This window comes from Salvelinus sp. IW2-2015, linkage group LG9, assembly GCF_002910315.2.
Source record: "Salvelinus sp. IW2-2015 linkage group LG9, ASM291031v2, whole genome shotgun sequence".
In the NCBI taxonomy this organism is placed as follows: domain Eukaryota; kingdom Metazoa; phylum Chordata; class Actinopteri; order Salmoniformes; family Salmonidae; genus Salvelinus; species Salvelinus sp. IW2-2015.
This window is the reverse complement of record NC_036849.1, coordinates 431,867-458,853: the sequence shown is the minus strand read 5'-3', so window position 1 is coordinate 458,853 and position 26,987 is coordinate 431,867. Positions and strand designations below refer to the sequence as shown.

Genomic DNA, 26,987 nt, shown 5'->3' with positions numbered 1-26,987 from the left:
TATAATCGAAGAGAATTCTCTTGGTAGATAATGCGGTCGGCATTTGATTGTAAGGAATTCTATGTCAGGTGAACAAAAGGTCTTGAGTTCCTGTATGTTGTTATGATCATACCACGACTCGTTAATTATAAGGCCCTTCTTCTTACCAGAGAGATGTTTGTTTCTGTCGGCGCGATGCGTGAAGAAACCAGGTGGCTGTACCGACTCTGATGACGTATCCCGAGTGAGGCATGTTTCCGTGAAGCAGAGAATGTTGCAATCTCTGATGTCTCTCTGGAAGGCAACCCTTGCTCGGAATTTGTCTACCTTGTTGTCAAGAGACTGGACATTGGCAAGTAGTATACTCGGGAGTGGTGGGCGATGTGCCTGTCTACGGAGCCTGACCAGAAGACCGCCCTGTCTGTCCCTTCTGCGGCGCCGTTGTTTTGACTGCCTCGCCTGGTTCACCAGTAGTTGGTCGATGAATACAGCTGCACAGTATTGTCTCTTATCGATGGCGGTTATGATATCGTTTAGGACCTTGAGCGTGGCTGAGGTGCACCCATGACCAGCTCTGAAACCAGATTGCATAGCGGAGAAGGTACGGTGGATTTCGAAATGGTCGGTGATCTGTTTGTTAACTTGGCTTTCGAAGACCTTAGAAAGGCAGGGTAGGATAGATATAGGTCTGTAGCTGTTTGGGTCTAGAGTGTCTCCCCCTTTGAAGAGGGGGAAGACTGCGGCAGCTTTCCAATCTTTGGGGTTGAATAGGCTAGTAATAGGGTTTTCAACAATTCCGGCGGATAATTTTAGAAAGAGAGGTACCAGATTGTCTAGCCCGGCTGATTTGTAGGGGTCCAGATTTTGCAGCTCTTTCAGAACATCAGCTATCTGGATTTGGGTGAAGGAGAAATGAGGGAGGATTGGGCAAGTTGCTGTGGGGGGTGCAAGGCTGTTGACTATGGTAGGGGTAGCCAGATGGAAAGCATGGCCAGCCGTAGAAAAATGTTTATTGAAATTCTCAATTATCTGGGATTTATCAGTGGTGGCAGTGTTTCCTAGCCTCAGTGCAATGGGCAGCTGGGAGGAGGTGCTCTTATTGTCCATGGACTTTACAGTGTTCCAAAACCTTTTGGAGTTTGTGCTACAGGATGCAAATTTCTGTTTGAAAACGCTAGCCTTTGCTTTCCTAACTGCCTTTGTATATTGGTTCCTAACTTCTCTGAAAAATTGCATATCACGCGGTCTATTCAATGCCAATGCAGTGTGCCACAGGATGTTTTTGTGCTGGTCAAGGGCAGTCTGGTCTGGAGTGAACCAAGGGCTATATCTGTTCCTGGTTCTACATTTTTTTGAATGGGGCATGCTTATTTAAGATGGTGAGGAAAGCACTTTTAAAGAATAACCATGCATCCTCTACTGACGGAATGAGGTCAATATCCTTCCAGGATACCTGGGCCATGTACCCGGGCCAGGATGCAGCAGAGCGGTTCCATTTTATGGCAAAGGATTTACTTGAGCTACTGGCACAAGTAGTACCACCATCTCATTCCCGGGAGCCCGTGTGGGTATGAAATATGTTTCAGTTTGTGTGGATTAAGCAACCCCACCGCCTTATCTTTATTGTTTTACCCCTGTACAGTTGGTGGCGGTAATGCACCACAAACACTTGATGCCAACCGCCGTTAAAACCCACAGAAGAAGACGTCTGCAGGTTAAGCCACAGTAGAAGAAGTGTCTCGCTTTCGGGCTAAAAGTTTCTCTAACGTTAATTATAAAGCTAGCTAGAACAACTTGTCAACATGTTTCGAAGAAAACTGACAGCTTTGGATTACCATAACCCCTCTGGGTTTGACTGTAAAGGTAGCTACAAAACCACGATAAACGAGCTATCTGCTAATGAATGACGTGCATTTTCAGAGCTAGCCATGGCCATGCTCAAATATGTTAGTTAGCATCTAATGTTACCTTTTAACTAACAAGCGCTTACTCTGTCTAAAACATTTCAATACAGCCACGCCTGTAATATGTATGTCGGCTTTGTTTATATTGGCTGGGTTTATGTCATTAAAAATTATTAACATGTGATTGTTAGGTGGTCAGGTTTTGTACTTTTGTGCATTAGCTCAGGTAACGTTAGCTAATTAACTAGCTTTTTGGGAGCTTACTAACAGTGCCAAACAGGCAGTGGAGGCCGATAACGTAACTAGGTTAGGGGTGGCATCTGAAATTGATACAGTATCTATGCCTTGTTTCTTTGTATTGTGACTAGTCGTATGTGAATTTCAGCCGGTTGTATATACAAACTATAATTTCATGTTAAAGGAAAATCTACTACCACTGGCACATTTGTGCAGGTCAGTTAGCTTTGCAGAGTGAATCTAGCTGACTTACAATCCAGCCACTGACTTAACTAATATTCTGTTTTGCACAGATGAGACAGAGTTCAGGAATTTCATTGTGTGGCTGGAGGACCAGAAAATCAGACACTACAAAATTGAAGACCGGGGCAACCTGAGGAATATCCCCACCTCGGGATGGCACAAGTCCTTTGAGTTGGTGAGCAGCAAGGCTAGTTACAGTTACTATACTGGAATCAACCCTTGGGTCAGAAAAAGTGTTGTGTTCATATTACATCCAAGTAACACGACATGGATTGTGTTCAGTAGTGTGCACTGTAGCATTAAGTTTTGCAATGTATCTGTGTCCTTATTGGAGAAGTTTATGTAGTATCTCCATGTGTTATAACATTTTCTCCTTACTGAACCATGGTGGGGCTCTTTTCCCACTTTATTACCATATCAATTATCAATGTGTTCTCTCAACCCCTTCCCTAACTGTTTACATCATGAGCAAAACAATCAAGCCAGTTCAGTTGTCGAATGCTGCAGATCGAAATGCCATGAATAGAACTGACATAATTAGTTGTTCTAAATATTGGAGAGGTATGTTTGTTCTACGTTAGCCTACATCTATCTGAACAGTCCAAAATGCTGTGTCCTGTTCAACGTGCCCCAAGATCAGTCAGTAGGCCTAAAAATTCTTAAATGCTCATAGTAAGCTGATTTACCACCCTCATCACTGGTCTCCATAGCTGTGATACACTCTTCTTCATTGAAGAACCTCCATTGGGGTTGTGAAGTTACCATCCCTGTTCCCTGACCGGGAAGTGCCCTCGAATCCTCGCTTCCAACTGACATTTTTGAGAGAGAGGCAAGGGGAGGATGGGACGAGATTGTTTTTAGTTTTTCCAGTGCAAAACATTTTTCTACGGAGTGCACTGATGAATACACCCCTGGCCCCAAGTGCTCTGAAAGAAAGAGCTACCAGGGGACAGCTAGTAACAACAACATTCCGATGGATGTGAACCACTGAAGAAGAGTGTATCACAGCTATGATCTCAGGCACCTCGTATACACGGTACACCTATTCAGGAGGGCACACTGGGGCGAGTTTTCTCCCTACGGAACATGAGCCTGACTCTGTTTCCTACGCAGTATCTTCGAGATGTGAATTGCCCATTCACTGTCGAAGAGAGACAGGAGTCAGTGGACTGGTTGCTGGGTCTAGCCGTTCGGTTGGAATATGGCGACAATGGTACAGTATTTTCTCTTTTGCTTTATTGAAAAAATATTTGCCATATGATTCGGTGCCCATTGTTTGTACTTGGGCTACTTGTTGTGGCATATTACTACTTTAACTATTGTAGTCCATTGAAGATGACAGTACAGTACATTTTCAACCAACCTTTACTTGGAGATACCGTGTAGCAGGGGTATTCAACTCTTACCCAATGAGGTCCAGAGCCTGCTAGTTTTCTGTTATACCAGATAATTAATTGCACCCACCTGGTGTGTGTGGTCTAAATCAGTCCCAACATTTTTTTATTTTTTTTATTTTTTAAAGCAGTGGAACTGGCTTCGAGGTCCTGAGTTGAGTTTGAGGGCTGTACTGTATGAGTTTGAGGGCTGTACTGTATAGTATTGTTGTGGTGATCATGCGTCCTTTAGCCACTAGATGGCAGCATTGTCTTAACAGTGGCATCTTGGGCGGCTCTACCATAAGGGATCATCTAGTTGTGGTTCCACCCTCTCTTGCCATACACTGTATTGTCATTGTTCAGGAATGTCAAATATATGAGCTTATACACTACTAAAGCAAGTCTTTGTTGTAAAAACAGTTTGATGATAGTAGTATGTAGTTAGTGGGGGGCATGGACTAAGTGGTCACTGTCTGGATGTTGTGTGCCCTACTGGCTCCCCAGTTGAGAAGTACAAGAATTGCCCGCCAGCCACAGCCACCGAGGCGGAGAAACCCTCGGATCCCCTCATCCATCTGGACAGTGAGCATAACCACTCCTTCCTCTAAATGTCTATCCCCCTCTCTCCCCTTACCTCTCTACTCCTTTCTCATCCTCTTTACTCCTTTCTCTGTCCCTGATGTTCTGTGATAGAATCGTTTGATTATAGAAACCAGTGAACAACGTAGTACTAAAGTGGGTTAGCTCAACCATGTCTGGGCCAGACCACCAGACTTATTAGACACTCTAATGTACTTGTCCTCTTGCTCAGTTGTGCATCAGGGCCTCCCACTCCTCTTTCTATTCTGGTTAGAGCCAGTTGGTGCTGTTCTGTGAAGGCAGTAGTACACAGCGTTGTACGAGATCTTCAGTTTCTTGGCAATTTCTTGCATGGAATAGCCTTCATTTCTCAGAACAAGAATAGACTGATGAGTTTCAGAAGAAAATGACTTGTTTCTGGCCATTTTGAGCCTGTAATCAAACCCACAAATGCTGATGCTCCAGATACTCAACTAGTCTGTAGAATGCAGTTGTATTGCTTCTTTAATCAGAACAACAGTTTTCAACTGTGCTAACATTGCAAAAGGGTTTTCTAATGATCAATTAGCCTTTTAAAATTATAAACTTGGATTAGCTAAAACAACGTGCCATTGAGCTGACAAGGTACAAATCTGTCGTTCTGCCCCTGAACAGGCAGTTAACCCACTGTTCCTAGGCCGTCATTGAAAATAAGTTCTTAACTGACTTGCCTAGTTAAATAAAGGTAAAATAAAATGTTTTAAATAAAATTGGAACACAGGAGTGATGGTTACTGATAATGGGCCTATGTAGATATTCCATTACATTGTTAATGTTGTACAATAGTCATTTACAACATTAACAATGTCTACACTACACTGTGTTTCTGATAAATTTTATGTTATTTTAATGTACAAAAAAAATGTGATTTTCTTTCAGAAACAAGGACATTTCTAAGTGACCCCAAACGTTTGAACAGTTGTGTGTGTATGTGTGTGTGTGTGTGTGTGTGGTACCAGTTAAAAGTTTGGACACACCTACTCGTTCAAGAGTTTCTTTATTTGTTATATTTTCTACATTGTTGAATAAAAGTGAAGACATCAAAACTATGAAATAACACATATGGAATCATGTAGTAACCAAAAGTGTTACACAAATCAAAATGTTATATTTGAGTGTTCAAAGTAGCCACCCTTTGCCTTGATGACAGCTTTGCACACTCTTGGCATTCTCTCAACCAGCTTCATGGGGTTTTCACCTGGAATGCATTTCAATTAACAGGTGTGTCTTGTTAAAAGTATATTTGTGGAATTTCTTTCCTTAATGCGTTTGAGCCAATCAGTTGTAGGGGTGGTATACAGAAGATAGCCATATTTTGTAAAATACCAAGTCCATATTATGGCTTGAACAGCTCAAATAAGCAAATGGAAATGACAGTCCATCATTACTTTCAGACATGAAGGTCAGTCAATCTGAAAAATTTTGTAAACTGGCTCTCATGAGGACCGCCACAGGAAAGGAAGACCCAGAGTTACCTCTGCTGCTGTGCAGTTAACTCTAAGTTAATTAGAGTTAACTGCACTTCAGATTGCTTCCCAAATAAATTATTCTCAGAGTTCAAGCAACAGACGCATCTCAACATCAACTGTTCAGAGGAGACTGTGTGAATCAGGCCTTCATCGTCGAATTGCTAAAAAATGAACCACTACTAAAGGACACCAATAGTAAGAAGATTTGCTTGGGCCAAGAAACACGAGCGATGGTCATTAGACTGGTGGAAATCTGGCCTTTGTGAGACGTAGAGTAGGTGAACGGATGATCTTCGCATGTGTGGGGAATATTCAGAGGTGGAAACTTTCCGTGGGAATTAACAGAAATATATGCAAATTAATATTAATCCCATTTAAATGTAGATTTTTTTTGCATTGGAAATATTTACCATATCATATGGAGACAGAAACAGAAACCTTTCTTTACCTTATAATAAGTAGACATAATTGCAAATGATTAAATCCTTCCAATATAAATTTTAAAAAACAATTTAGTTATGAATTGAACTTTAATTAAATGAGTTGACTTCACATGGGATGATTTCACAGAACAACAAAAGGGAATATTGAATGATCCCCAATGATCCATCGCATCTCCCAAAAACGTTTTCAACATACATCATAAAATGATAGTCTAGAAACTAAAGCTATTGTTGTTTTCCTCTCAGGCTTCCATGTCTTCTCCCTGGACCTTCTCAATGTCCACCTCCTGAACATCATACTCTGAGGCCTCATCTTCACTGTCACTTTCCAACCTTGTTGAGGATGGCGCGTTGTCAGGCTCAAAAAGCCTCAAATTTGCCTGGATGGCCACCAATTTTTCAACCCTTGTAGTGGTCAGCCTGTTGCATGCTTTGGTGTGGGTGTTCCCAAACAAGTACCAGTTGCTCTCTGAGGTGGCTGATGTTGGTGGGATTTGGAGGATGATGGAGGTAATTGGGAAAATAGCCTCAGATCCACAAAGTCTCTTCCACCAGGTGGCAGATGAGATATGTTGGCATGACTGCCATATTGCATCTCCATCTCAAAGCCCTTGCTTGGAAGTGTACTTCGCCAGACTGCCAGGAACCTTGCCCTCATCCAGGCCAAGGTGGCAAGACACGGTAGTGATAACACCATAGGCCTTGTTGATCTCTGCACCAGACAGGATGCTCTTGCCAGCATACTTGGGGTCCAACATGTATGCTGCGGCGTCTATGGGCTTCAGGCAGAAGTCTAAACGCTTTTTGGTGCTTTTCAGAACTGCGGTTTCCTCTGCTTGGAGCAACAGTGAAGTGGGCAGGGCAGTACGGATTTATTGTCTTACATCCTCAAGCAGAGTCTAAACATCAGACAGGATGGCATTGTCTCCCTCAATCCGTGCAATGGCTACTGCTATAGGTTTCAGACTGCTTACCACTCTCCCAAAATACATCATCCAGGAGGATCCTGTTGATGGGGCTGTCCACATCGGCATACTGTGATATGGCCATTTCTTGGAGAGACTCCTTCCCCTCCAGGAGACTGTCAAACATGATGACAACACCACCCCAACGGGTGTTGCTGGGCAGCTTCAAGCTTCTTCTCACTTAGCTTGGTGAAATAGATTGCTGCTATAACTTGATGACCCTTCACATATCTAACCGTTTCCTTGGCTCTCTTGTAGAGTGTATCCATTGTTTTCAGTGCCATGATGTCCTTGAGGAGCAGATTCAATGCATGCGCAGCACAGCCAATGGGTGTGATGTGAGGGTAGGACTCCTCCACTTTAGACCAAGCAGCTTTCATGTTCGCAGCATTGTCGGTCACCAGTGCAAATACCTTCTGTGGTCCAAGGTCATTGATGACTGCMKWYRRSYYRWMKGCAATGTAGMRACCRGTGTGTCTGTTGTYCCTTGTGTCTGTGCTCTTGTAGAATACTGGTTGAAGGGTGGAGATGATGTAGTTAATTATTCCTTGCCCACGAACATTCGACCACCCATCAGAGATGATTGCAATACAGTCTGCTTTCTCTATGATTTGCTTGACCTTCACTTGAACTCTGTTGAACTCTGCATCCAGCAAATGAGTAGATAAAGCATGTCTGGTTGGAGAGGTGTAAGCTGGGCGAAGAACATTCAGAAATCTCTTCCAATACACATTGCCTGTGAGCATCAGAGGTGAACCAGTTGCATACACAGCTCGAGCAAGACATTCATCAGCATTTCTCTGACTTCGTCCCTCCATTGAGTCAAAAAAACCTTCTGATTCCAGGAGGACATGAGCTGTTGCTATCGATAAGGTGTCTGATTCATAATTTTCACCTCAAATAGAAGTAGAGGGACTTTTGTCAGAGGTTGCTTGTTGTGAGCGCTGAGGGAACTTTATGCACTTGGCCAGATGATTCTGCATCTTTGTTGCATTCTTGACACATGATGATTTGGACACAGTATTTGCAAATGTACACAGCTTTTCCTTCTACAGATAGTGCCTGTGGCATTTTCCTGTAAAGATTAGGGAAAAATGAGAAAGAAACAAATGAAAGTCCATGTACAGATGAATAGTTAAGCAGTTAGATTAAACAACTCCTTTGTAAGATAAATGTTTTAAAATGAAACTGGTGAATTAACACTCCTCAGTTAGCAGGCTTAAGCAAGCTAAAAACCCACATGGTAGAAAAAATTAACTAGCAGAAATGATTAACTAGTTAGAACTGATTTAAACACACTTTGCTGAAGGCTACTATTTACTAGTTAACAAAAAATAATGTATGTCATATAAAATACATTTACCCCACACATTGTAACCAAACTTACCAGAAAGCATGTACAGTTAGAGTTAGAAATGTACATACACCTTAGCCAAATACATTTAAACTCAGTTTTTCACAATTCCTGACATTTAATCCTAGTAAAAATTCCATGTTTTAGGTCAGTTTGGATCACCACTTTATTTTAAGAATGTGAAATGTCAGAATAATAGTAGAGAGATGATTTATTTCAGCTTTTATTTCTTTCAACACATTCCCAGTGGGTCAGAAGTTTACATACACTCAATTAGTATTTGGTAGCATTGCCTTTAAATTGTTTAACTTGGGTCAAACGTTTTGGGTAGCCTTCCACAAGCTTCCCACAATAAGTTGGGTGAATTTTGGCCCATTCCTCCTGACAGAGCTGGTGTAACTGAGTCAAGTTTGTAGGCCTCCTTGCTTGCACACGCTTTTTCAGTTCTGCCCACAAATGTTCTATAGGATTGAGGTCAGGGCTTTTTGATGGCAACTCCAATACCTTGACTTTGTTGTCCTTAAGCCATTTTGCCACAACTTTGGAAGTATGCTTGGGGTCATTGTCCATTTGGAAGACCCAACTTCCTGACTGATGTCTTGAAATGTTGCTTCAATATATCCACACATTTTTCCTTGCAAATGATGCCATCTATTTTGTGAAGTGCACCAGTCCCTCCTGCAGCAAAGCACCCCCACAACATGATGCTGCCATGACCTAGAATTATGTGTATCTCACAAAAAAAGGTTCACTGTTATAAGCTTTTTTTAATGAATTTAATAAAAATTCCCCAAATTCCCGGGCTTAACTTCCCATGGAAAATTTTCGAAAGTTTACAGGAAAGTTTCGGACCCTTTGCAACCATAGGTGTTTTGCTGGTGACACTGTCAGTGATTTATTTAGAATTCAAGGCTCACTTAACCTACCACAGAATTCTGCAGCGATATGCCATCATTTTGTTTTTCAACAGGACAATGACCCGACATACCTTATTTCATAGTTTTGATGTCTACAATGTAGAAAATAGTTCAAATAAATAAAACCCTTGAATGAGTATGTGTGTACAAACTTTTGACGTGTGTGTGTGTAATTTATATATATATATTACACACCACGCACACACACAGAATCGTACCAACGGGGACAGTTGTGACTCCAGCTGACTTCATGAATGTAACTGCGTCAACAGCCTCCATGTTGTGTTGACAATAAGTGTGTGTGCTCCTCAAGGCAGCAACCCAGACTTTAAGGCTGGCGTCTTAGGCCTGGCTAGCCTGCTGAAGATCCAGCGTCACGACGACTACCTGGTCATGCTGAAGGTGAGAACCAGCGGCAACCGAGCCCCATATCAGACGTACTAATATCCTTTTCACACTACTGAGCCAAGCCTAGCTGTAGTGCGAGTGCCTGGTTACTCACCCAAAATATCTGAGCCAGTACAGTTCAGATCGGCACTTTACTTTGAAAAGGGTCTTACTCATTTCTTATGAACAGGTTATAAATGACGAACCTGTGCTGATTTCAGATTTGATAACAATGGTGTGGTCATTTCCCTTGTCTAACAGGCTATAAGGATCCTTATCCAAGAGAGGCTGACCCCAGAAGCCATAGCCAAGGCCAGCCAGTCTAAAGAGGTGATTCACTTTTGAAGATTGAGTCTTTGACTGATGGAGATCCACCTACACGTTTAGGCTTCATCAAAATGCGTTGTTTTGAAATGTGATCCGAAAGAGTACCCACAATATTTCAGACCTGGGTCCAAACAGTATTTATTTTCATTTACGTTGAATTGAGCCTGCCTGGTGTGCCAGATGGACAGGTTTTGCACTGGGAAAGCTCAATTAAGCGCAGAGTGTATTTGAAAGAAAACAAATATAAATTGATCCCAAGTCTGGCATATTTTTATTCTTTCAATCTGACATGATCATACATGGGAACTCTCAGCACACGTTACTGCTCAGGGCCCGTATGTATCAAGCATCTGACTACTAATTCAGGATCAGTTTTGCTTTTTTAATCACAATGAATAGGATCGAACGTGGACCTGATCCTAGATCAGCACTCCTACTCTGAGATGCTTGATTCATACCTATTGATTCATACCTATTCATGATAGGTAAGGCCTGTGTGCAGTGGTCTGGGAGTCGTCTATGTGGCTATGGTATTTTAAGCGGTCCGAACATACAGTATTTATTCCTGTTTTTGCCTTGTCTCAAGGGTCTCCCTGTGGCCTTGGACAAGCACATCCTCGGCTTTGATACCGGAGGTGAGTAATACACACAAACTCATTTTTAAACAATGTGCCATGTCATCCTTAATTTTCTCATAAATGGACTTTGACTAAATTACATTTTGAAACACTTAATTCTCCCATCTTCTTGTACCCAAGGCGATTATAATCATCTAAATTGTCTCTCAACATTCTGTCCTATTGATATGATAGACATGGCATTTATCTTGACTGTACTGTTGATGTAATACTCTGTAGGATTGCTTGGGTGGGTATGGCCATCACATTGTGTCAAGATCTGTTCCAGATCAGTTGGAGACACATCTGCACAAAGGAAACAAGGCATGGAACGTGTCATTGTGGAGACTACAGTGGTTCTTCATGTAGAAGTTGCAGCACACCTTGCGGGCTGCCGCAGAATTCTGTGGCACGTTATTTAAGTGTCAGCCATTGTTGCATTAATGCTAGTTAGTGCTAGTTTGACCACTAGGGGGCATCTTTGAGAAGCATTTGACAGTCTGTAATATTGGCTGTACTAGAGAATTTAAAACCTTTTTTTGTAAGAACATTGTGCTTAATATTATGGTGTTTCTATTCCAAGAAAATCCCAAAATTAAACGTTGGGAAAATATGGCGCTGTACAACATGATTGGTCGGGAGTAGGCTACAGTACTAAGAGCAAAGTAATCCTAACATTTCCACACCCTCATTGTAGTCTAACCAATACCAAAACAGAGATTCAGTGAAAATAAAAAATAAAATTGATTTATCAAGACCATGCTTGTTGCAGAGCAGCACGAAATGGTGCTGAAATAGTTGAGTGTTTCGATCCTCTTTTTCTCTCACTCATTCACACGCTGTCTTGACCTCTGAATGCTCGGCTATAAAAAGCCAACTGACATTTTACTCCTAAGGTGCTGACCGGTTGCACCCTCTATAAGCACTGTTTATATTATTTGGCCCTGCTGGTCATCTATGAATGTTTGAACAGCTTGAAAAATGATCTAGCCTTCATGGCCATGTACTCTATCTCCAACCAGTTCGGATTTAAGTATAACTTTTGTATGACTGACGCATTTAGTGAGAGGTCTAATGCTTTAACATTCAATCATTTATGCCCTCCGAATTCATATTCATTATATAAATAGGCCCATGTGCACCTTGATATTGGGGGTGCGCCATGCGGCCGTGCCTAAAGGGGGGATGGAGCCGGTCGGGTGCAACCCAGGCGACATGAGATGCGGGGATCCGAACTTGGGCGAGAGATGAAGCAACCCTCCCGGCACAGAACCCTGCGCTGTGGGAAGGGAGAAGCGGAGGGCCTACCCAGTCCTCAGTCATAGATACTCCCGCTGTTTAACCGTGCTTCATTGGTCTGTTTCGCCTGATGGCCCTCCGATTTGCACTTGTTAGATGGCCCTCCGACCTGCAATCGTTTTCTACGGTTACATATGTGTTCCCTTTCTTGCAGTTTATCTTATTGCATGTTTTACTCTCGTCCTGAGCTTATAGATAGAGTTAATCCTTCATTAGATAAACCACAACATGTCAGTGGCTTGCGAAAATATTCACCCCCTTGGCATTTTACCTATTTTGTTGTCTTACAACCTGGAATTAGAATAGATTTTTTGGGGAGGGGTTTGTATCATTTTATTTAGAGAACATGCCTACCACTTTCAAAATGCAAAAATAATTTTTATTGTGAAACAAACAAGAAATAAGACAAAAAAACTGAACTTGAGCGTGCATAGCTATTCTCCCCCCCAAAGTCAATACTTTGTAGAGCCACCTTTTACAGCAATTACAGCTGCAAGTCTCTTGGGGTATGTCTCTATAAGCTTGGCACATCTAGCCACTGGGATTTTTGCCCATTCTTCAAGGCAAAACTGCTCCAGCTTCTTCAAGTTGGATGGCTTCCGCTGGTGTACAGCAATCTTTAAGTCATACGACAGATTCTCAATTGGATTGAGGGTCTGGGCTTTGACTAGGCCATTGCAAGACATTTAAGAGTAAGTAGACCTTTATGTAGTAAAATAAAGGTTAAATAAAAGACCTAACCACCTATGGTAAGCCTACAGTATATCTAAAAATATACATGTAGTTATCCTGACTTAAACCCGATCGAACTTGTTTGGCATCAACTGAAAATATTTGATCCGTAATGATCCAATTCTCCCCCGACCCTCCTTCTTGGCAAGAGTCTATTGTTCTACTAAAGTCCCATAATGGGTGGATGGATTAATTACAGTCATTTACCGTTCTCATTCTGACTGGAAACGTTGTTTGCAGAGTTCACGATCTCATTTTGAAGTCCTTGTTTAAAAAAATAACGATATTTTGTAGATTGTTTTCAAATAACCGAAAGTGAGCAGTTGTAATCTGAAAAAAGGAGAAAAGGCCATTCTTGAACATGGGGTGAGACAATAGGCCCTTTTAATTTTGCCTGGCTTGCCATTCCAAATTAAATTGAATGTTTTTTGCTCATACAATTTAAACAGGTCGCTCTCCGCCTGACTCTCTGCCAATGCCGCCTGGCAATCAACCAAAAACACAGCATCTACCATTTCCAGCGAGACTATTCAAGCCATCGACTCACTGATGGTTGATGAGCGATCGGCAAAGGCAATCTGGAATCTGCGTCCTGCAAAACCAGTTCGGATTTAAGTCAACTTTTTGCATGACTGATGCTTTTAGTGATGGGTCTAATGATTTAATATAGAATAATTTCAGCACTCCGAATTCTTACTCATTATATAAATAGGCCCATGTGCATCTTCATCAGATGAACCGCAACATGTCAGCTAAAGCGACTTTGGTTGATTTGATGCATTCATCAATTAATGTCAGCTTTTAAATTCTTTATTATCCAAATGTTTAATGTGCGTGTGGGCGACACGGGAAGTTGCGTCAATTCATAAACCATGTCCCATCGCGAATATCTTCCCAACTATTTTGCAATCTATATGGCTCTTCGCCAATAGTTACATTTAGAGGATTGGAGGATTCTAAATTAATATCTATGGGGCATTTTTCATTAGGGCAAATCTGGAAAATGACATGCGCAAGAGACGGTGGTAATATTGTTCCTTTTAGAGACTATAATACATAGTGTCCAGGTCAAGATATCCAAAACATTTCTTTATTAAAGACTATCAGAAAGAATGTTGGTACTTATTTAATTTGATCCAAAGCCATGAATGAGTGAGTCACTCAGCTTTATGTAGGTGCCGAGGCTATATGACTGCGCCATCAACTTGATTATTTAGCAGACATCACTTGCTTATATTCAGTCAACACATTTCTTAGGAATATCATGGAATATAACTGAACATTTTTGTTTCTCTTTGAATGAAAACCTTAGTGTAACAACAGTTTTTTTAGTAAGTAATATGCTACAGTTTTAGTAAGTAATATGCTACATTGCAGTTACAGCTTCTTCTGACCAAATAGAAACAAAAGTGTATTTTTTTCAGGTGTGCAGGACAGAGGAATAGCAATTCTTACACTATTGTTCTAAATTCAATCACCTTCATCCTCATCATTCAGTGAATTGAAATTCAATTTTGAAGTCTTGCACAATTATCAGTTTAAATCGCCCATTCATTGTCAGGTAGAGACACATTAGGCCTTGGGACCCAAAAGCTAATCAGTGCTCTAACTCCCCCTTGCGGTGGTCTGGAGCAATGGAAGCAGTGACGCAGGGTAACGTACTAAACCACAAATTACCTCTAAATCCTGCGGCATAATCTCAACTTTTAATTGAGGAACCACTAGTGTGTCATTTCCCCGTGAACCACTTTGTTTGAAGTGGCCTGTCATGTCAACATAATATCAGGCTATGTCAGGGGTTGTGCCTTCTTGAGAAGGATGTGTGGAAGTGTTTTGATGGATCACTACAAAGATGCAATATGGCTTTATTAACCCCCTTATTTTGGTAGAAGATATCATGGGGGAAACAAAAGCACAATTACATGCATCCTACTTCATACATGTGGTCCTTCATGAATTTTACTGTGGCCTCAATCGCTGATCACCGACTGAGCATAATCTCTTCCTCTGGAACATGGCCTCTAACGGTGTGTGCCTCCTTTCTCTGCAGACGCCACCCTGAACGAAGCGGCTCAGATCCTACGTCTGCTCCACATCGAGGAGCTACGAGACCTGCAGACCCGGATCAATGAGGCCATCGTAGCCGTCCAGGCCATAATCGCAGACCCGAAGACAGACCACCGCCTGGGCAAGGTCGGCAGATGACCTGGCCTGCCTGACCCCTTGACCTCTGCCTTTAACCCCCAACATAGTCTGTGAAAAAGAAGTACCACACAAACTATACATGGATATTGGTCCAAGACCTTGTCCTTATTTTATTTTTGTCCCTCAACAACTAGGACTAAGCCTTTGAGTTTCATTTTTTTTCTGTGTGTGTGTGAAGGATTTGGGACGGTTGGAATGAAATGGACTAGTTTTTTTGTTTTGAGAAAGAAATGCATTTTTGTGGCATGAGTGTTGGAATGAGAATGTATGAAATACATTGGGGAGAAAGCAACTTTGGTTTGTGTTCATAAGAAATGGGAAGTGCTATCAGATTCCCTTGAGATGGAATGAGCGATAAAACAAGTCAGGAATTACATCTTAGGAAAGATAAATGATTAAAAAACTGGTGAACAAATATTTGGCGACCATGTGGTGAAATACAAAATGATTAGTGCACAGAATACTCAAATACTGCATTGCTGTGTGTTCATTCAATACACATGGACAGATATAACTGGACTTGTGCCTCAAAGATCTAGTTTATTTTTAGTTAACTTTATTTGCAGGGGAGGGAAGTCACAGTTGAAGTTTGGAAATTTACTTTGGTGGTGGTTGGTGAAATCCTTGCTTTGTCTCAAGTGTCCTTCATTCGAAGTCTATGACAGAAGGGTTCTCACAGGGGAAAGCACTTCAAGACTCGCCCGAAATAGCACCATAAAACGATCCTCTATCATTAGTCTCCCTGCATCAGATAACTACATTAGGTCACAGGACAGTGAACATCCTTGACAACTACACCACACTCGGCTATCATCAGTCACAGAACAAACATTACTTTCCAAACGTGTTATTGTTGACCTTCGTAAATACCAGGGGAGAATGACTGCCCCCTCTCATTGAAGCCACCGAAGTTCAAGGCCAACTGCGGGCATTATTAGCAGAAAACAGGATCCCCATTATCGTGAGTGGAAATCTTTGTTGGACAATTATAGTACCAATAATTGCTTCAAATACACCAGCTGTATGTCCTTGAACCGATTATCAAAAAATGCTCACACAAAGGATAATTGAGTTGCTAATGGCAGCCTGCAGTACCCCGGTCAGCCTTCAACTTGAGTTACTCAATAAGATGGGGCAACACTGAGCTAGCCTGCAACCTCATTTCCTGGAGTTGCTCAAAGTGTGCATGTCTCCATGAGACGCCATCTTAACCGACTGCATTTAGCTTCAATGCTCTATTGAGTCTTCATATAGGAATGAATGGTGTCACGTGATCAATGGCTTTGTCCAATCATCTCATGCAAGACTGAGCTCATAGGGCTCATGCAACTAGGTTTCTATGGCTTTGAAGTGCTTTGATGTCTCGGCGAAGACCGGTCATATTTCTTCACCTGGGTCTTTAGTACAGTGATTTGGCAGCAGTTGCCTTCTACTTGAGGAACTTGCTACCTGACAGGTTCTATGCTAAGGCTCTTTGTACAGCCTCGGTCATTTGGCGTCTTTTTGTTTGTTGCAGGTGTCCGCTCTGATACGTAACATCAAAATGAAGTATGGCCCCCAGTACAGTGCGTTCAGAAAGTATTCCTACCCCTTGACTATCCACATTGTGTTATGTTACAACCTTATTCTAAAATGGATTAAAATGTTTTTTCCCCCCCTCATAAATCTAGACAACACCCCATAATGACAAAGCAAAAACAGGTTTTTAGAAATGTTTGCACATGTATTAAAAATCAAACTGGAATATTACATTTACATAAGCACTCAGTACATTCTTGAAGCACCTTTGGCAGCGATTAAAGCCTTGGGTGTGTCGCTACAAGCTTGGCACACCTGTATTGGGGGAGTCTCCCATTCTCTGCAGATCCTCTCAAGCTCTGTCAGGTTGGATGGGGAGCGTTGCTGCACAGCTATTTTCAGGTCTCTCCAGAGATGTTCAAGTCCAGGCTCTGGCTGTGCCACTCAAGGACATTCAGAGAAACTTATCCCGAAGCCACTCCTGCGTTGTCCTGTTGGAAGGAGAACCTTCACCCCAGTCTGAGGTCCTGAGCGCTCTGGAGCAGGTTTTCATCAAGGATCGCTCCGTACATCTTTGCCTCGATCCTGACTAGTCTCCCAGTCCCTGCCGCTGAAAAACATCCCCACAGCATGATGCTGCCACCACCATGCTTCACCGTAGGGATGGTGCCAGGTTTCTTCCAGATGTGACACTTGGCATTCAGACCAAAGAGTTCAATCTTGGTTTCATCAGATGAGAGAATGTTGTTTCTCATGGTCTGAGAGTCTTTAGGTGCCTTTTGGCATACTCCAAGCGGGCTGTCATGTGCCTTTTTACTGAGGGGTGTATTCCGTATGGCCACTACCATAAAGGTCTGATTGGTGGAGTGCTGCAGATATGGTTGTCCTTCTAGAAGGTTCTCCAATCTCCACAGAGGAACTCTGTCAGTGTGACCATTGGGTTCATCTCCCTGACGAAGGCCCTTCTCCCCAGATTGCTCAGTTCCAGGAAGAGTCTTGGTGTTTCCAAACATCTTCCATTTAAGAATGTTGGAGGCCACTGTGTTCTTGGGGACCTTCAATGCTGCAGACATTTTTTGGTACCCTTCCCCAGATCTGTGCCTCGACACAATCATGTCTCGGAGTTCTACGGACAATTCCTTCGACCTCATGGCTTGGTTTTTGCTCTGACATGCACTGTCAACTGTGGGACCTTATACAGACAGGTGTGTGCCTTTCCAAATCATGTCCAATCAATTGAATTTGCCACAGGTGGACTCCAATCAATTTGTAGAAACATCTCAAGGATGTTCAATGGGAACAGGATGCACCTGAGCTCAATTTCGAGTCACATAGCAAAGCATCTGAATACTTAAAAAATATATATATTGCAAAAATGTCTAAAAACCTGCTGTTGCTTTGTCATTATGGGGTATTGTGTTGTAGATTGCTGATTTAAAATAAATATTTAATCCATTTTAGAATAAGGCATTTTAGCATCTCTTGGCTTCTTCAAGCTACTGATGCAGACCTTTGGAACATCTACATTCTTAAAAGTCAATTAAATCCATGTAATATAGCCTACACCCTCACAATAAATACATTATTTATTTTAGAGAGGTCTAAAGAAACATGTGGTACCCTTCCTGCAGGCTCATCCTGACATGACCCTCCAGCATGACAATGGCACCAGCCAAGCTGCTCGTTCTGTGCGTGAGTTCCTGCAAGACAGGAATGTCAGTGTTCTGCCATGGCCAGCGAAGAGCCCGGATCTCAATCCCATTGAGCACGTCTGGAACCTGTTGGATTGGAGGGTGAGGGCTATGGCCAATCCCCCCCCCCCCCAGAAATGTCCGGGAACTTGCAGGTGCCTTGGTGGAAGAGTGGGGTAACATCTCACAGCAAGAACTGGCAAATCTGGTGCTGTCCATGAGGAGGACATGCAGTGCAGTACTTAATGCAGCTGGTGGCAACACCAGATACTGACTGTTACTTTTGATTTTGACCACACCTTTGTTCAGGGACACATTCAATTTCTGTTAGTTACATGTCTGTGGAACTTGTTCAGTTTATGTCTCAGTTGTTGAATCTTGTTATGTTCATACAAATATTTACACATATTAAGTTTGCTGAAAATAAACGTAGTTGACAGTGAGAGGACGTTTCTTTTTTTGCTGAGTTTACTAAGGCATATGCCAGCATTGTAGATCTACTGCCTCTGCCCAGAGGCCTACTGGGCTTTCATGGCCACGGCCATTAGAGTTCACTTTGCCACGTATGAGCCCTGGTTACAGTCCCTGAGTTACGTCCAGCTCACGTCTAGTTATGTGATCTAGTTGTGGGAAGCATTCTGTTTTTCAACATTGTGTTGGGTTTAATTACATTGATATATCTAGTGAACAATGGATAAGAAACAATGGGCGTGACGGATAGAAGTGGTCACTACAAGTGTGATTAAGCCTTACATCAAAGTTGCCTGAAGCTGAATGGAAAGTTCTATTCCTTGACTAGTTATTCAGAAGAAAATCCACTGTGACTGTCTAATTTACATAAGTTAACTTACCAGTGTGGACTCAAAACAAACACATTCTACACATTTACAAACTACCTGTTTTTAAAGTGTTATTACAACCATCGTGTTATTTTGTTACTGAAGCTTATATATCTAATAACTTGACAATGATCCACATCATTTGGGTGGACAAATAATGTGTTATGCAGCAAAACACAACTATCCTTTTTGTAGATTGCAAACCAGTAACATGAGTCACTGTTGATCCATCCTCTTCTGATCTAATGAGATGGATGTAGGATTTTCTACGACCTAGAATCGAGGCCTTTCCCATTCATGAAGGACGAAGCTAGGCCCCTCTTGGATCTCATTGGCGAAGACTGAACTAAAGTTAGGGGTTATATGTCAGACTCTCCTATACCACTTGCCCAACATGTTTTACCCCATAGGTTGTATATTTAAAAAAATTGAAGGTGATATAACTTGTATCATTGTTATATGGCTGTGAAACCCATAGCCGAATGGCTTTCAGACTGAGCATTTTTCACTGGAAATTGCTGCTGACATTGAACATAGCTTAGGGTTAGGGTAATTCATTCATTTCAGGATCTCCTATACCACTATTCCCAACATTTTATATCCCATAGGTTGTAAATAAAACCTTTTTAAGGTGATATAACCGGTATCATTATTATAGGACTGTGAAACCCATAGCCGAATGGCTTCAGACTATGCATTTCTCACCATTTATTTACGGAGAGCAATTTCCGTTTTATAACAGGTAGTGTCCATTTATTTACAGTCGTGTGTTTATTATTTCTTTCTTCAGTGGAATACAGAATATGTATAAAAATGGCAAATATACCAAAAGCTAAATCAAGCCGAGATTTACGACTATTTAACCATGTTAATCATTATTGAAACATCAATACATGACAACTGCATACAAGTATTATATAAAAAATAATTCAAAGAAACTGAAGAGTTGGCTATAACATGAGTACAAACAAAGTGTGTGTGTATATGTGTGTAAGTGTATGTGTGCGTGTGTATTATAATTTCCCACCATGAAAACGTATCCCCATTCCCCAATCAAATTCCATCATCAATAACACAAAAAAAAAATATATGTAATATATTTTTTCTTCAATCTGGCAACCCTCATAAAATTCAACATAGCCTTGTATAAAATGCATTATGAAAGAAATGGTGTAATGTACACGAAATATGAAATGCATTATGAAGGCCTACTGTTGCCTACACGAAAAGTACACCAGTATCCCAAAATATAAGTGAAAACAATCATAGAAAACAGTATTGGCATTAATACATTTTAAAAAACAAGGTAAGGCCACTATTATATAAAATAAATTCGGTGACAACCTGGTTGATTAACAATATTGGGTTATCACGTTTGCTTTTTTATATAAATAAATGTGGGACACAAAAAAAGGCAGTGTAGAGCACCATTGCCCATCATGCATTGCTTTAATATGTTTTAAAAGATTGTTCTGTTTGCCACCATTTTATTTATTTTTTGCTAAGAATGAAGTTGCACAAAAACATAGTCTTCTCCTACGAATTAAATCACACACAAATGTGTTATTTCACTCGATTTAATAAGCCACACAAAAAAAAAATCTGCTGAAATACTCTGAGTACATATTTGCACAAATTGAGTGTGAGATTGTGTTGTGTCTCTTCAGGTGTCTGGGGGTTTAAAAGCGGTGCCCACAACAGGCATATCCGTTGTCACCTAGTAGGTGGCCTTTATATGCCCCCCTTGCTCACAAACGACTATTGTCAAAGATTCTGGTGTCATGGGTGGATCCTGGCCATCTAGCTACGATGTTGGTGAGCTTACCTTTGTCGACGCAGACTGCCCGCACGTTGATTGAGCAGCAACCTTCCCGATTACGGAATAGTTCTCCATTCTCGCCACTAGGGTTGGGAATAGGAATGTGTGTACAGTCTATTGCCCCTAGTACACCTGGGAATATAGCTCTCCTGTAAAATCCAGCTGCTGTTTCCTCTGTAGGATTGAACCGTATGTACTGATTCCTTCAGACCGGCAATAGCACTGGACACACTCTGACTACAATCCTGCAGACGGTTGACTTGTGGAGTTCAAAAAGGTCCCCTTCCACCATCTGGAAATTTCCAGTTGCGTAGAACCGTAGGGCCACCAGGAGCTGCAGTAGTGGGGTTACAGCCTTGTTCCTATCACTCCCATGCTTAATGGTTAGTCCAACCTTTCTTTCCAGTTGCATTACAGTGCTTGGAGAAGCATCATCTCCTTGAAAACTCATCGTTATCATAAAACTCAACAGGATTCAACTAGTCTCAAATTATTCTCGGAGGAACTCTGTCGTTTTGTTCTCTCCACAGGAGATATGCTGCCATTGCATCAGTTAAACCACCTCAAATGGCAGTTTATAATTAATCTCCAATCTAAGTTTATATTCAATTATTATATATTTTTTAGCAACAGATTTATAATTAATCCAGGTTTAAAGAGAAAAATTAACTTAGATTAGAGGAAGGATTTCATTTAAAACTAGGTTTAACAATTGGTGCAACAAGACGAATAGATAAACTTTGATTTAACCCAGTTTAAGAGTTAATCCATGTTGGTGTAACCCATCCATTAGAACTGATGTGCATAAAAAAGATAATGATGACAAAGCACAGGAAAATAACTTCTGGCGCTCTAGAGTGCATTAGATAGCTCAGAGGTGGTTTATTAAACTGCATTCTAATGTCCACTTTGCTTATGGAAAACCATATCAAGCGAGTAGAAATTTAAAATGGAAGTTATCCAACTTCCTCGCATGCTTCTGTTATGGGGAAAAGTCCACAATTAAACTGACATTAAATGTGAAGAATAATACATTTGCATCTGTTGGCCATCAATCAACCTATTCATTTCTATGCCTATGTAGGCAACCATTTTATACAATAAATATGTTGAAATCACGATATCACTGGAGTCATTGCAAATCAATTTGTTCCACTTGTGTAGCAGCCTACCTGGAGCTGGCAAACATATTTAATAAATAGCATATAACTTCAGTTTATTGTTCTTGTAGCCTTATTGTTATTATGCAATTATTAACGGCCATGTTAGTTAATGAAATTGGAAGTTCTCAATTCTGATCATGGTCACAGTTCAGCTGTTGTTAGAATGCATTCGACTGAAGGGAACAGTCAGTCAAACTAGGTTACTGGTAAAAAAAAAAACTGGCTGTTGTTGACAAGCATAGGCCTATTCAGTTCATATCCATATTTTAATATTTGATTCAGTGATTTAAATTACGATCCTATCCACAGTAGCCTATTCCAGCAGGCAATTGGGAAACGGAAGCACTTTTTACCTCAAAATCACCTCGCTGTTCATGTTGAATAAAAATCAACTAAGTAAGCTGACAAATTGTTTATTTTACATCTTGCCCAAGGCTATTGTAGGCTATCTGAAATTAGATGTAGGCCTATCAGGGGCTATAGGCTACCTGCATCTAATAAGGGTGAATTATCTTTTCTCTTGCGACATAATCAAATTCCTTTACTAGTCACATTAGCTCGCAAGAATTATGATTTTGATAGAAAAACAAATTTTGCTTCTTTGGACGTTAGAATTTAAATCGAGATTCCTTCTTAATTCGCTCGGTAACGTTATGGAAAAAGTATTTTTTAGCTAAATGTGGCAACTCCTTTTGCTAGTTTTCAGGTCTTGTGGGTGGGTTTGGATTAGTCATTGGGCTAGAATTTTTTTCTAGATCTGGCAACCCTGCGACCAAGTGACCTCTCACATCTGATCATGCTGTGCCCTCTATTTGTCAGGCAGTTCAGAAGCGGGAGGGGTTCACCGACACAGCTGATATAACCTACAGCCCTCAAACACAACTCTGGACCATGAAGCCAGTTCCACTGCGTTTTTTCATTGTTCCCCTCTAATCAGGGACTGATTTAGAACTGGGACATCATGTGGGTGCGATGTATTGTCAGGTAGAACAGAAAACCAGCAGGCTCTGGACCTTGTAGGGTAAGAGTTGAATACCTGACCAAGAGGATTTAGGGAGAAGGGGGGAGAGGGATGAAGTGAGTTAGGGAGACTGTTATTGAGAAAATTAGGTAGTTAAAGAGACAGTGTTCAACAGAAATCTGTGTGTGTGTGTGTGTGTGTGTGTGTGTGTGTGTGTGTGTGTGGCCTCACCTGGTGTCCACACTGAGTGACTGCAGATTACTTTCTACTGAAAAACATGCATAGACAAACAATATAGCGTAGTAACATGAATATAAACTATTCTCCATGGTCGGTCCTTTTGTTTATTCTTTGAAGATGGAAGGAGCCACAGTTATACATCTGAGCCTGCTTACTGCTCAACACAATCCATCCATCAGATTGATACACAAGTGTTTGGGTTGTAGGGTGTCTAACTGTTCTACATTTTTTCAATATGGGTGACTCTTAAAAGAGCCTGTTTTGTTTTTGAGCAGGCATCACCCTTACCTGAACAGGCCCTCAACAGAGAGTAGAATTTCAAACGGAGAGAAACTGGGAATTGAATAACTGCAGTTGACATAGCTAAGTAAATGGAAGAATACTCTTATTGCAATGTGGATGGCTCTTAAAAGAGTCTTTGTTTGTGCATAGTGTAGTCTATGGCACAAGGTGTTTGCCCGGGAACAGCACCCTCTTCAAGGAAGTAGGAGGTGAAGGTCTCCCGCACACAGAGTTCCTCCCATTTTGCGTTGTTGGCCTCCATCCGGGCAGTAGAGGATGCCTGGTTATTCTTTAAAAGTGCCTTCCTCACCATCATAAACAAGCATGCTCCATTCAAAAAATTTAGAACCAGGAATAGATATAGCCCTTGGTTCACTCCAGATCTGTCTGCCCTTGACCAGCACAAAAACATCCTGTGGCGTTCTGCATTAGCATCGAATAGCCCCCGTGATATGCAACTTTTCAGGGAAGTTAGGAACCAATATACAAAGGCAGTTAGGAAAGCATAAGGCTAGCTTTTTCAAACAGAAATGTGCATCCTGTAGTACACACTCAAAAAGTTCTGGGACACTGTAAAGTTCATCGAGAATAAGAGCACCTCCTCCCAGCTGCCCACTGCACTGAGGCTAGGAAACACTGTCACTACCGATTAATCCACAATAATTGAGAATTTCAATAAGCATTTTTCTACGGCTGGCCATGCTTTCCACCAGGCTACCCCTACCCCGGTCAACAGCCCTGCGCTCCCCACAGCAACTCGCCCAAACCTCCCCCACTTCTCCTTCACCCAAATCCAGATAGCTGATGTTCTGAAAGAGCTGCAAAATCTGGGGCGGCAGGGTAGCCTAGTGGTTAGAGTGTTGGGCTAGTAATTGAAAGGTTGTAAGTTCAAATCCCCGAGCTGACAAGTTACAAATCTGCCGTTCTGCCCCTGAACAAGGCAGTTAACCCACTGTTCCTAGGCTGTCATTGAAAATAAGAATTTGTTCTTAACTGACCTAGTTAAATAAAGATTAAAAAATCAGCCTGGCTAGACAATCTGGACCCTCTCTTTCTAAAATGATCTGCTGAAATTGTTGCAACCCCAACCCCTCTCGTATCGTCTGAGATTCCCATAGATTGGAAAGCTGCCACGATCATCCCCCTCTTCAAAGGGGGAGACACTCTAGACCCAAACTGCTACAGACCTACAGTGGGGAGAACAAGTATTTGATACACTGCTGATATTGCAGGTTTTCCTACTTACAAAGCATGTAGAAGTCTGTAATTTTTATCATAGGTACTTCAACTGTGAGAGACGGAATCTATCTCTATCTTTCCAATCTAAAAAAATCCAGAAAATCACATTCTATGATTTTTAAGTAATTAATTTGCACATACCTGTACATAGCCCACCTGTAATTAGCCCATTCAACTACCTCATCCCCAGACTGTTATCAATTGTATTTATTTTTGCTCCTTTGCACCCCAGTATCTCTACTTGTACACTCATCTTCTGCACATATATCACTCCAGTGTGTAATTGCTATATTGTAACTATTTCACCATTATGGCCTATTTATTGCCTTACCTCCGTTATCCTACCTCATTTGCACACACTGTGTGTAGACTTCTTCTATTGTATTATTGACTGTATGTTTGTTTATTCCATGTGTAACTCTGTGTTGTCGTTTGTGTTGCACTGCTTTGCTTTATCTTGGCCAGGTCGCAGTTGTAAATGAGAACTTGTTCTCAACTAGCCTACCTGTTTAAATAAAGGTGAAAAAATAAAATAAATAAAAATGCAGCTGGGGATCCAATGTGCCCTGTGAGATAGAGACATGTTAAGGTAGCCAGTGTTCAAGTGGGGCAGAAAGTGTCCTATTCTGAGGTAGTGAAGAGAGTAAAGGATAGCTCAAGGTTGAGTGAGTCGACTGGGAGGCCCCCAGTGAGTAGGCGTGAAGAGAGCAAGCCAGAGAGGATGAGTTTTAGTAAGGTTGCATTTATAGCCATGGTGATCAACTGCACTGCACTGATGGAGCGAAAATCACAGAAGATAGATGTGGTAGTTGTAGCAGCAGAGAAATATTTGGGTTTGAGAGATTTGAATGAAGATCTACAGGAAATTTGAGAGAAGGGGTTCCATCCTCCCTGTCATGGTTCTTCCTGGCACCAGAGGCCGACAGAGACCACCCTAGAGACTTTTAATGGACTCAGGTGTGTCTTATTATTTAATAATTCTGTCCCTGTAAAAATAGGTTTTCTGAGCTCCTTTGCAGAAGCTTGAATTGTTTACCATGTGTGGTTGTTTCCTGAGTGAGTTTTTGAGACGAGCTGTGTTCAAATACTCATACTACCCACACTAACTGTGTGGGTAGTAACGGCTCTTGTCGGAATGAGTGGACCAAAGCGCAGCGTGGTAAGTGTTCATGATAAATGTATTACTCAAAAGACTCGAACAAAATAACAAAGAGGGAAAACCGAAACAGTCCTGTCAGGTGCAGACACTAAACAGAAAACAACTACCCACAAAACCCAAACGAAAAAGGACAACTTATATATGATCCCCAATCAGAGGCAACGAGACAGCTGACAGCTGCCTCTGACACCTACCGTGCTATCTGTGATGTGAATTGAGTATGTACAGTGGTTCCTACTTTAAAAGTTGCAAGCTTACACCGCAGGATTTAGAGGTAATTTGTGGTTTAGTATGGTACCCTGCAGTCACCACTTCATTGCTCCAGACCAGCGCAAGGGGGAGTTAGAGCACCAATTATGCTTTTGGGTCCTACTGTGTCTCTAGCTGACAATGAATGGGCGACATAAACCTAAATAGAAACTGATAATTGTGCACGACTTCAGTAGTGCTTTATAAAAAAAACTGAAATAAATCATTCTAAATATCAAACTGGCTTTATTTACAAATTAGTAACAACGTCTCACCCCATGTTCAAGAATGGCCTTTTTCTCGCTCATTTTACGTTATTCGAAAACGAAATCATCTCCAAATTATTTAAGGGGCATTGTACTAATAATGGCTCTGACTAGGGAAACGTTCCAGCTGTTCTGTTCTTAGTGCCAGTCTGCACGTTCAAACTTAAACAATGTAACTAATAATGGCATCTTTATGCTTTCATTAATAAAATAATGATAAAAATACTCTTTCAAAATGCCGATGTTTATTTAGCTATGGATCCATAACGAATTACTATGGGAATAAATATCACTGAATAAGAGAAATATCTGTAACGATCTGAGTGTCGGGAGGTGCGAAGTCAGACGCAGGAACAGCAGAGCTTCAATATGTTGAGTCTTTTAATACTCAACTTGCAAACACAATGTCCAACACGGACGTACTGGGTGTCACACACAACGGTCCAACGACACGATAAACAAACCCAGTCCACAATAATAACATCCACT

The 26,987-nt window shown here is 41.4% G+C and overlaps 1 protein-coding gene across 2 annotated transcripts; it reads left to right on the top strand.

Annotated features, from left to right (window-relative positions):
- Window positions 1–1,655: 1,655 nt before the first annotated feature.
- On the top strand, window positions 1,656–18,724 carry LOC111968408 (RNA transcription, translation and transport factor protein). 2 transcript variants are annotated; one of them, XM_070445073.1, is made up of 8 exons: window positions 1,656–1,842; window positions 2,414–2,538; window positions 3,477–3,577; window positions 4,236–4,321; window positions 9,819–9,907; window positions 10,154–10,222; window positions 10,806–10,854; window positions 14,918–18,724. In XM_070445073.1, the coding sequence occupies exons 1-8, from the start codon at window positions 1,782–1,784 to the stop codon at window positions 15,070–15,072; spliced, it is 735 nt and encodes a 244-aa protein (XP_070301174.1). In that variant the 5' UTR covers window positions 1,656–1,781; the 3' UTR covers window positions 15,073–18,724. The 2 variants fall into 2 exon arrangements, with proteins under 2 accessions (XP_070301174.1, XP_023849669.1); XM_023993901.3 differs by having other exon boundaries at window positions 1,657–1,842; window positions 3,477–3,576; window positions 4,244–4,321.
- Window positions 18,725–26,987: the final 8,263 nt, after the last annotated feature.

Coding starts and splice junctions, on each gene's coding strand:
- LOC111968408 (XM_070445073.1), top strand. CDS start 1,782: ATGTTTCGAAGAAAACTGACAGCTTTGGATTACCATAACCCCTCTGGG. Junction 1,843..2,413: donor CTCTGGGTTTGACTGTAAAG/GTAGCTACAAAA, acceptor TGTTTTGCACAG/ATGAGACAGAGTTCAGGAAT. Junction 10,855..14,917: donor CCTCGGCTTTGATACCGGAG/GTGAGTAATACA, acceptor CTTTCTCTGCAG/ACGCCACCCTGAACGAAGCG.